Raw genomic sequence first — 12,063 nt, 5'->3', positions numbered from 1 at the left:
TAAGGGTTTATTTTACATATTTTTAAGTGCATTTTATTAGTTAATTTTGGTTTGATTATTTAGTTTTATAACTAAAATAACTAAGGTTTTGGTAAAAATCTACATTTTATGTTAAAGTGGCTAACATTGTATTTCTATTGATTTTAATGATAAAAACTTCATTTTCATGCGGGATTAATAATTCAATCACCAAAGGATGTCAATTGAGGAGAAAAGTGGATAATTGGTGATGAATTTAAGTGATAAAGAAGAAATGAAGTGAATTGAAGAAATGCAAGTGAAAACAACTTTAACACATTTTCGTATTTCGACTATATCTGGAGCTACACATATTGGATTGAGATGACATTTATACCATTTTGAAGCTAAGAGATAGATCTAAATTTGGTATGAAGACATCAGAATCCAATTCAGCCGTTTTCTCAGTCAAAAGGTCGAAATACCAAAATTCAACACTGCTGTCTAAAGTTGAAAACAGGGGTTTGATTAGGTGATAATATTTCAATCATATCTCAGTCTACAAAGCTCCGATTTGGATGATTCTTGAAGCATTTTAAAGCTAACTCAAAGGGTTACAACTTTTGTGTTTTGCACAAAAACTAGTTTGGCCTCCATCATAGAGAAATTTGCAGTTGAAGCGAGACCAATTTCACAGAATTGAAAACGCGAGTTGACAAAACGCGACTCCAAGCCGCGTTTTGTGTAGGCGTGTTTTGTAGCCGAAATTCTGCAATTTTCTCAGCCATTTCTCTTGTGTTCAGACTACTTTCTAGATATAAGTTGCAAGGGAATTCGGTGCACATGCTTCAGAAGACAAAAGGGCAGACAATATGGCTTATTTTCAAGTCAAAAACCTTTGTTTTTGACTGTCTTAACAAAAGGAGATTTGGAGAATCATAGCAGAAAATTTGGACTGGTGAGGAGAGGAGCTTTTCATCAGTTTATATGCAGAGACATTTGGGAGGTCAGAGACTATCATATGGGAGAAAGCTTGAAGAGTGCAGAAATGTAGTTCTTCCATTTCCTTAGTGTAGGATAGTTTTAGCTAGTTAGTTTATCTTTCTTGTATGTTAGCTACATGAAGAAGAAGATGGAGGATGAAGAAGGCAAGGAGATGAACTCATGTGACAAGGATTACATTCCTTCCAAACTCTTTATCTTTTATACTTGATTCTTTTGTTAGTTAATACACAAGTCTGGATTTTATGTTATTTATGTGTTTCTAAAGTTAATGCCTAGAGTATGGATGAACTTTCTATATTTTGTTACTGATGTTTATTTGGTTATTTGGTGATATTATTTCGAGCAAGCTATTTATCACTTTTGATATTCTCATCATAATTAACTGGCCATTAATTGTGATTATCTAAGGTATTAAATTTGCAATAAGGATTGGAATTTAACACTAGTTCAAGGAAGTGATAAACATAAGGAGTTCACTCACGAAAGTATAGGTGCACCTATATGGTTTAAGTGACTTGTTTCATGTAATTTCATAGAAGAAATGAACTTGTAGTTAATTTCATAACCACGAGAGTAGGTATGGCTTAATACAAGTATAGTTGATTCACTACGAGAGTAGGTTTCACATACATTAGGAAATTACGCCATAACCAGTCAAGATAATAGCATTCACTTAACCGGTAATCTCATTTACAAGAGTAGTGAGGAATTCCATATCTCTAAGAGTTTTCTAGTGTTAATTTTCATTACTTTTATATTTATGGTAGTCTAGATAATAAAGGAGTTCGAAAATCACCAGTAATTGCAATCTTCCCTGTGGGATCGACCTTTAATACCCTATACTCGCTCACGATTCGTATACTTGTGATAAATTGCGTGTGGGGTATTTAGGAGTTTATAAATATAAAACTTGATTGTGAATGAGCTAATTGTATATGTATACCCCGCGCACATCACCATGGTTTCATGAAAAAATCAGAGAAAGATGTGATCGGTTGATCTCCTATTGTGTAACGGGATTCTCCCGCCAGCAGTTCCCCGTTCGATATCTAGGTTTCCCTCTATATCTGGGAAGGTGCAAATCGGCCTATTATGGGGAGATGTGTCATAAGATTGCCGCCCGAATTATATCATGGAAGTCGAAACTATTATCTCCAGGAGGGAGGCTGGTGTTGATCAAGCACGTCCTAACATCCATGCCCATTCATCTCTTATCTGCTGCAGTGGTCCCTGGTGTAATATTTAAAAGCATTGAGAAGCTGTGTTCCAATTTCTTATGGGGCTCATCGCACGAGCAAGTGAAGCACCACTGGATCCGGTGGTCCAATCTATGTTATCCGGTGGAAGAGGGGGGGTGGGGTTTCGGCAAGTGAGGGAGGTGTACAACGCATTCTCGTGTAAGTTATGGTGGTGTTTGCGCACAGGATCATCTTTGTGGTCTCAGTTCATGCGGGCAAAATATTGTAATGGGATCCACCCCTGTCAAGCAACCATCGCTCCGTTTGCGTCGGCAACGTGGCGCCGTATGGTAAATGTGAGCCGGCATGTAGAATTATCTATATTATGGCTGGTGAATGAGGGGGAGTGCAGTTTCTGGTACGATAATTGGTTGGGGAGTGGGGCACTGTTCCTTAGAGTGGCAGATACGCCGCATGTGTCCTTTGCGGAATTGGTGTGCAATGGGAGCTGGAATATCTATCGGCTGACACAAATATTACCGCCGGAGTGTGTTGCTAATGTGGTACGGCTCCCGGTGCCTCGCAGGGGGTTCCCTGACGAAGCTGTCTGGATGCCTACGACGTCAGGGAAATTTTCTTTAGCATCGGCCTACCAAGAGGTCCGCCAGGTTCGGAATAACTCAATGGCTTTCTCCAGAACCTGGCAATCTAGCATTCCATTGAAAATCTCCTTTTTCATGCACCGAATGCTACTGAGAAGATTGCCCCTAGATGACATTCTGGGACGGATGGGGTTTCAGTTACCGTCCAAATGTTTCTGCTGTGTGCCTGCCACAGGAGAGGAACTCGGGCATGTATTTTCCACGGGACAACTGGCCTCCCAGGTCTGGAGTTACTTCCAAAACATGTGCGGTGTAGTCGTCCAGGGCTCCGAAGTACATGCACGTTTGATTACGTGGTGGCTTTCCCCGGCGTTGTCTCGGCAGCAGAGGTTTGTGTTGGATGTGCTCCCTAGTCTCATTTGCTGGAATATTTGGAAGGCCAGGAATAGAGCGGTCTTTGATGGTATCCAGCCGCAAGACCAAGGTATTTGTAATATGATTGCTCACGATGTCAAAGCTGCGTTTGAGATTCGGTTTCAGAAGGAGTTGGGTATGCTGACTTTCCCCCAATTTTATGAGAAGATCTCTTACCCATCCTATGTTTACAATATCAGCGTTGTCCGATGGAAGGGGGGAGGCCAAGGGGTGCTGACACTCAATACCGATGGATGCTCGAAGGGGAATCCGGGTGTGTGTGGAGGAGGGGGGTGGTCAGAGATTCGAATGGGCATGCTGTGTTTGCGTTCTCGGCGTTCCTTGGAGAGGGCACGAGTCTACGAGCAGAGGCATTGGCTGCCTTGGTTGGCATCCGGTTATGTCGTGCGAAGGGAGTTGAACGTCTGGCTATACAAGCTGATTCATTACTGTTGATTGGGATATTACAAGGGCGGCTACATTGCCCCTGGCACATTAAGAGAGAGGTGGAGCAAATATTGAGCCTGGCGGGGGAACGTCCTATTTTCATGCACTGTTATAGGGAATCGAACAAGGTTGCTGACATCTTGTCCAATGAGGGGGTTTCTCACCCGCTAGAAGAGGTTAGGATTTATGACAGTTGGTACACTATTCCGTTGCTGGCCAGGGGGGAAATTAGGCTTAACAGATTAGGAGTACCTTCCATTAGAAGAATAAAGGGAACTAGGGATTTGGTGTGAAAAACATGGGCATTGCCCTGTAAGCGACGTAAAAGGTTGTGATGTTACGTTTTTATGAATAAAAAAGAAGTTCTATTGATCCAAAAAAAAAAAAAAAGATCTCCTATTGTGTAGTGTCATACAGGCCACAATTTCCTTTCCATTCCATTTGAAAAGAAAACAGAACAAAGAAGGCAAGGGCCTCTTTCTTGATTGGTTTTCGTAGCACCTAAGGAACTCGGGTCAAATCTTCTCCATTTTTTATAACTTTTAAAAAATTGATGGATTAGTTGTGTGTGTGCGTGTGTGTATGTATATATAACTTGTGTGTGTGTGTGTGTGTTGTATGTATGACTTCACATTTAAGACTCTAAATTTATAAGATATTTGCAATTTCCCCTCCAAATTCTTTTGTTAGCACTATACGGTTTTTGTTCTCTTTTGTTTAGCTTCATTTTTCTATTTTCTTTCTCATTTTTGCTTTGTGTAAATCAGCAAAAATGGCATGCTTGTAAGGCTTATTCATAGAATGGACTTAATTATATGTTATGTATGGCAAAGTATATTTTTATTTAGTATTGTACAAAAGAAATTTAAAAATATCAAGAATAAAACATATATTTCGTCCAAAGTCATTAAAATAGTGCTCTCAGTGATAGATGCCCCAAAATTATGCATTTTCTATACTTGTGGAGTAGCCTTGGATCATATTAATGTGGCTAGAATTTCTTAAAAAATCAATAATGTAGAACATTGCCTTTTTAGTATATGAATGGAGCGGTTCAAGATCTTATTAATGTGACTAGAATTCTCTGGAAAATCAATGAAGAATATTTCTTTTGTTTTTATGGTGACTCAAGATCTTATTAATGTGATTAGAATTCCTCGAGAAATCTTAGTAATGGATGAGATAGTTACTTATTACTAAGACACATCAAAATAGAACCTAAATCCGTGTGGGGAAGAAAAAGCACAAAAATAATTCTTCAAAAGCTACTATCTCCGCCCAAAATGTACTTACAATTGAATAATACTCATTAATGTAACAACATTCTACGATTGTTGCACTTGGCCCTTAAATATCAACTGTATGATTAAATTAAACGACCTCATCCTTAAAGTAAGATCTTCTAATAGTTGGTCGCTAGTTAACAATACAACAAAATTTTTTAAAGTGGTTAAGGGACTTTCAACTTGTAGAATTTAAATCTGTTAAGTAATTACTTTTAAATATAAATGAGATGATTAATTGGGGTTTAGTGGCTTGAGAAGATCTCGAACATGTTAAAGTCCTCAATTATATTTCTAGCTATAGTTTGCTATTCAATTTTGGCGACTTTTAACAATTAGTTTTGAAAATATGCAAGCTATAAATTTGGTGGTACTATATAGTGTATTAGCTTTAACTAGCCAACTCTATAAAATAAATAATGTGACTTGGGTAGGTACTTAGTAAATGCAGTTATGGCACTGAATTGTGTGTAGATTTTAGTCAAGTTAGTTGTACTTCTACTATTTCAACTATTATATATTGACTATTGTTATACAAACCTGTACCCATATACTCAAAAAAATGTCTTCTGTAACAGAATCAAGATCTGCAACATTTGAACAAAGGCTTTTAGAAATCAGTTATGTAGCGAACCTATTAAAAATAGTACTGATTTTAGGACTAGTCTTTTACTTTTGCTTTTTATCCTTTCATGTGAAACAGTTAAAAGGACCAGCAAATTTCTTTTCATTCTCAACTATAGAAAAGCCCCTTTTGGAGTCAAATTCTATAGATTCTCCTACAAAACATTAGCCATCTTCTGTTTGGACTTATTGGTTCCGAGAAGGCATGCCATCATAGGAAGGATTATATGGAATCATGGTGGTGACCAAATGAAATGCAAGGATATCTAAATCTTGACGCTGCTCCAACAGGAGATCTTCTGCCTTGGTCCTCAGCTTCTCCACCTTATAGAGTTTCTGATGACTTGACTGAATTCATAAATGAAACGAATGCAGCTGCACCTACTATGATTCGCATGGCGCATGGAATTCTGGAAACAATTAGAGAGCATCATGAAGATTTCAGATGGCTGGTTATGGGCGATGATGATACAGTATTTTTTGTAGACAATATACTTGATATTCTTGCCAAACAAGACCATACTGCTCTGGTGGCCAAGCTGAACTTGTTTTGTCAAATTTCCGGTAATCGTTTAACATATCTGGTGGAGCGGGATGTATTTTCAGTTGCCCTTTAGCGAAAGCTTTAGCAACTGATATGGAGAACTGTCCAAGGAGATATGCATACTTGAATACTGCTGACCTAATTATAATGTCCTGTACAGCTGATTTTGGAGTGAATCTTTCACCTGAGAGAGGTATGCATCCGGTAAGTTTGGAATCAGAATTTGACTAACTGGTAGTTGCCACTTCCCACCCAAACAAGAAAAGAAATGAAAAACAATTGTTACTAAAGTTGTTGCAATTAGTTGAGTACATACTAACACTAGACTCTACCCTGCGAATCAAAATTTAAGTTTTAATGAAAATTCAACGCAAGATTGCCAATTTCTTAATGGTTACTAAATCTAAAACTGAGAATCGGGCATAGCTAGTCTAAGTTGTATATGATAGGGAGAAACATCTCGAGATAATTCACCAAAAATCCCGATATGTAAATTAAGAACCCAACTCTAATCTAAAAACTTAAGCCATTAGGTCTCGAGTTCTTACTTATATATTAATTGCTCTTTCTGTATCTCACAGACCACTTGTTTAAGGGTTCTTCAAGACGGGTAAATCTCTCCTCGCGTGTAGGGGCACTTTCTCTCTCTAAAAAAGAGAGCAACTCTTCCTTTTGTGGGAGCTTTCAAAAGTTCCAACAGTCCCAAAAGATTCAATCTTTGTATCTTTCAGACAAGGTTTTAGCGTTAAATACATTGTTCTAAGTGCATTTTGGTCGGATCCCTTTCATAGTAATTGGAGCTGAAGAGTCTTTACTAAGAGCAGAATTCCTAGCATCGCTGTTTGAGATCGTGGAGACCCTTTCAAGCTGTACTACTATGAGGTAACAGATCTACCGGCTAAGACGAAGTTCCAAGGGAGTGGTTTTGTTTCCGACAGGTAAACTCACTGCCATTCTCTTTTCCTATCTTGTCTGGTATAGTAGGTGCATTAGTGTTAGGTGCATATTGCTCTGTTTCTTTGTTGCCTACCATTCTAACATTTACCTAGAGAAAAGCATATTTTTTTTCTTTTCCCTTAGTGGGTTCATCGGGTTTCCTTTGAGGTCAGTGTGGGTGTGAGACTTATACTGGCAGTACCTCATTTAAGCCTAATGGCTGAAGACATTGTGGATATTCTGCAAAGTTTTAATCTCTCGAACAAGGAGCTGCAAGTAACAGAGATGGGGAGCGAGGAGCTATCCTTAGGTATCAAGGAGTGTCAAAGCAGTTTGTTAGGGAAAATAGTGGGGAAGAAGATAGCTAACTACACGGGTGTGAAGAACTTTGTCACAGCAGCATGGGGGTATCCAAGGGATTTGACTGTGGCTGTGTTGGGTCCAAATTTGTTCCAATTTATTGTACCAAAAGACGAAGATAGGGATAGAATAGCTCAGGGAGGCCCGTGGATCTTGGATAACCAATTACTGGTTCTGAACAGATGGTATGAGGGGATTGAAGATGATGAAAAGGCCTTTAATTTAGCACCACTTTGGGTGCAAGTCTGGAATCTTCCAGTTCACTATATCTCAAAGGAGGTGGGGAAGAAAATAGGATCTGTTTTCCACCTGGTAAGAGACGTCATTATACCACAAACTGGGGGAAAGGAAGGAAGGCACCTCAAGCTAGCTGCATTAGTGGATATTACTCAACCTCTGCTGCGAGGGACAACCATCAAAGTGGCAGGGGTAGCAAAATGGGTTCAGTTTAAATACGAGAGATGTCCGGACTTTTGCTATAGGTGTGGCAGAATAGGGCACAGTGAGAGATCTTGTGGAATGGGTGTGAGTGGGAGGAAAGGTAAAAGGGATAATCAATATGGGAATTGGATTAGGGCAGGGCGTACAAATGGGATGATGTCTGCTCAGAAAAAACATACAGGGGTGGTTTTTAACCCCCAAAGGAGCCACTGGAGTTATCAGAATGGGGAATGGATAGAGAAAGAATGTCCAGGGACTCAAGTACATGGTGGTTCCAGAGGAGTGTGAGAGAGAGACAGTCCTGGAATTGGGAGGAAGCCAGCGGGATGAACAACCAACTGATCAGAGGGAGGTAGTGGTGGCAACAACCTCCAATTCAGTATCTGTTTCAAACATGGAGGGTGTTGAGGAAACTGAAGTTCTAATACCCAATTCTGGTGGGGATATAACCCATGCAGGGGAAGTAAAGGGTGGTAACGAACAGGGTGGGAGGACTTCTATGATGGTAGATAGCGATCTTGAGCATATACTGAGGGAGCAAGGGGCTCAGCAATTTCAACAGCCAGCTTTGGAGGTGGCAAATAATGGCCTGTTACTTACACAGGTTGATCAGGTGAGCATGGCTACAAAGCAAAAGGGAATTAGGAAGCAGCTTCGAAGGGTTCAAAAGCCTTTAAGATCACCTAGCAATAGAAGACAGGATCTAAAAGGAATTAGTATCAACCTGGGGAATATTAAATACCAAGGCAAGAGGAAAAGTACAGAAGTGGATGTGGCTATGGAAAACGTTGAGGAGGAAGGACATGAGATTAAACGAAATAAACTAGGGGCTGAGGGGGAAGGGTCCATCCCTTATAGGACCCCAGGATCCAAATGAGAGTTCAGGTGTGGAATTGTCAAGGAGTGGGGAGCCCCTTGACAATTCCCCAGCTGAGAGAGGTTAATAACCTCTTCTTCCCAAGTATGGTGTTTTTAAGTGAGACCAAGAATAGAACAAAATACATGGAAAAAGTGAAAAATATTTTAAGATTTGATGAAATGATAGTGGTGGAGGCAATGAATAAGGCAGGAGGATTGGCTCTTCTTTGGAAAGATGAGGTGAGAATTATAGAGGTTTTGAGGACTGCTTTTACCATAGAAGCGCATGTGGAGGACCCGGAAGTGAACACTGATTGGTGGTTTGTAGGCATCTATGCAAGTTGTGATGATCAGTTCAGAAAACAACAGTGGGAAGTTATAGAAAGGAGGAAGAGTTTGTGGGGAGAAAAATGGATGATAGCAGGAAACTTTAATGATATTGTATCTAATGAAGAAAAATGGGGAGGAAATAGTCGACAGGAAAGCAACTTTCAAGACTTCAAGCAATTCATTAATGGAAATCAGTTGATGGATATTGGGTTTGTTGGACATCCTTGGACTTGGTGTAACAATTGGGATCAAGAAGGAGAAATCAAACAGAGATTGGATAGAGGTTTTTGTAGCTACTCCTGGTCAAAGGTGTATGAGAAAGTTCAGTGTACTCATATTGACTCATATGCGTCTGATCACAGTATTCTTTTGTTCGATACTAAGATGAATCTTGGTAAGAGGAAGAAGAGATTCTACTTTGATAAGAGGTGGCTTAAAAGAGAGGATATAGGGGAGGTAATCAAGTCGGCTTGGGAGCAGGAAATTGATGGATCTAGGATGTTCCAAGTGGTTAAGAAGCTCAAAAACTGCCGAGTAGCTCTACTACAATGGAGGAATAACTTCCAAGCAAATGTAAGAGTGAAAACTGAGCAGATAAAAAACCAGTTGAGTGATCTGAAGTCTTCTCTAGGTAGCACCAGCAAGGATTGTAAGGATTCTCTAAAAAAACAGTTAAAGGAAGCCTACAAAGAGGAAGAGTTGTACTGGCTTCAAAAATCGCGGATACAATGGCTTAGGGAGGGTGACAAGAACACGAAATTTTTCCATGCCTCGGTACAAGGTAGGAGAAGGAGAAATAGACTGAACAAACTTCAGCGAGAGGATGGTACTTGGACTGAGAGTGAGCAGGCAGTGAGCAAGGAGATTGCAGAATACTATAGGAATCTGTTCAACAGTAATGACGTCGGGGACTTAACTGAGGTACTGGATGGTATACCCCATACTATCACTGATGAACTCAATGGAAATATGATGAAACCAGTTTTGGAAGAAGAAATAAAAGCTGTAATTTTCTCTATGAACCCAGATAAATCTCCTGGGGTTGATGGTATGTCACCACTTTTTTTCCAAAAATTCTGGACTACCATCAAGAAAGAAGTGGTAAATGCAATCCAAACCTTTTTTCATACAGGCCACCTCTTGAAAAGTGTTAACCATACGGTGATTACTCTCATCCCCAAACTGCTTAATCCCACATCTTTGAATCAGTTAAGACCAATTAGTCTTTCCACTACCTTATATAAAGTCATTGCTAAAATTCTTGCAAATAGGCTCAAAGGTGTTTTACATTGCTGCATTTGCAAAAACCAATCTGCATTCATCCCCGGTAGGCAAATTCTAGATAACATCTTAGTCTCTCATGAGTATTTGCATTATCTAAATAACAAGAGACAAGGTAAGGATGGGTTTATGGCAGTGAAGTTGGACATGTCCAAAGCCTACGACCGTGTGGAATGGAGTTTTCTTGAGGCCATTATGCAAAAGATGGGGTTTCAGTACAGATGGATAAACTGGATTATGGAGTGTGTAAGAACTGTATCTTACTCCTTCAATATTAATGGGGAGGTGAAAGAGTATGTGATACCCACTAGAGGTATTAGACAAGGGGATCCCCTATCCCTTTATCTGTTTCTCCTTTGCTCTGAAGGATTTTCCAACCTTATTCGGCAGGCTGCACAAACCAGAAAAATTTCTGGGATGAAGATAAGTAGACAGGGTCCTAGTATAACACACCTCTTCTTTGCAGACGACTCTTTGATCTTTTGCAAAGCAAATAAGGATCAGGCTACGTAATTAATAAGGGTGCTGCAGGTGTATGCCAAAGGGTCTGGACAACTGATAAATCTGGATAAGTCTTCTATACTATTCAGTAAGAATGTGAGGCTACATCTGAAGCATGAGATTTGTCAAGTTATGGGGAATATGCAAAGTGTTACTCAAGGCAAGTATCTCGGATTACCAATGGTGGTATCAAGATCAAAGCAGCAGATTTTTGGATTTGTCAAATCAAATATACAACAGAGAATGAGCAAGTGGAAAAACAGGTTCTTAAGTACAGCAGGTAAGGAAATTATGCTTAACTCAGTAGCCTTAGCCATGCCGACGTATACCATGTCCTGTTTTAGGCTCCCATCCAGATTATATAAGGAACTCAGCTCACTAATGTCAAACTACTGGTGGGGAGAGGCCAATGGAAAGAATAAGGTACACTGGTGCTCTTGGAGGAAGCTCACTCGGAGTAAGAACATGGGAGGATTAGGCTTCAAAGATTTGATGGCATTTAATGCAGCACTTCTAGGCAAGCAGGTTTGGAGACTGATAACGCAACCTAATCTCCTAGTCAGCCAAGTTTTGAAGGCTAAATATTTCCCAAGAACTTCCATATTTAGGTGCAAAGTCCCCAATACTGCATCTTGGATATGGAGGAGCCTTATGGGAGCTAGAGAGTTGGTGGAACAAGGAACAAGAAGAAGGATTGGCAATGGAAACAACACCAATATCTGGGATGATTGCTGGATCCCGGGTAATATAAATGGGAGAGTCACGACCAGAAGACATATGGACAATGGACTTCAAAAAGTTCATGAGCTGATCTGCCAGAAGTCATGGAATACGAATCTGGTTTTCAAAAATTTCAATCGACAAGATGCTGAAAGGATTTTGGCCATACCAATAAGCTTATCAGGGAAGGAAGATAGTCATTTCTGGATATACGGGACAGATGGAAACTATACCGTTAATTCAGGGTATAAGCTACAGGTGCGGCAAGAAGGAAGTAAGCACAGCAGAAACCAGGTGGAGGGATCTACTAGTTGGGAGGATCAAACACAAAAGCTATGGAAGGAAGTGTGGAAATTGAAAGTGAAGCAAAAACAGAAAATCTTCCTATGGAAATGTCTCAATGATGTGCTTCCAGTGAGAGATCTTATACAAGGCAGAATCAAAGTTGGGGACCCTATTTGCAATAGATGTGGAGAAGATAGGGAAACATTAAAGCATACCCTTTTGAACTGCAGGGAGGCAAAACTGATATGGAAGCTAGCCCCTATCCAATGGGAAGGAATGATGGAGCAACAAGGGAA

General features: G+C 39.9%; 1 protein-coding gene across 1 annotated transcript; it reads left to right on the top strand.

The window, feature by feature from the left end:
- Positions 1 to 8,665: 8,665 nt before the first annotated feature.
- LOC140005280 (uncharacterized) lies at positions 8,666 to 10,774 on the top strand. The gene has a single exon (XM_072046036.1). The coding sequence runs from the start codon at positions 8,666 to 8,668 to the stop codon at positions 10,772 to 10,774; it is 2,109 nt and encodes a 702-aa protein (XP_071902137.1).
- The last annotated feature ends 1,289 nt before the right edge of the window (positions 10,775 to 12,063 follow it).

Source organism: Coffea arabica, chromosome 1c (assembly GCF_036785885.1).
Source record: "Coffea arabica cultivar ET-39 chromosome 1c, Coffea Arabica ET-39 HiFi, whole genome shotgun sequence".
NCBI lineage: Eukaryota > Viridiplantae > Streptophyta > Magnoliopsida > Gentianales > Rubiaceae > Coffea > Coffea arabica.
Note: the sequence above shows the minus strand (reverse complement) of the source record. Positions and strands in the feature narration are given on the sequence as shown.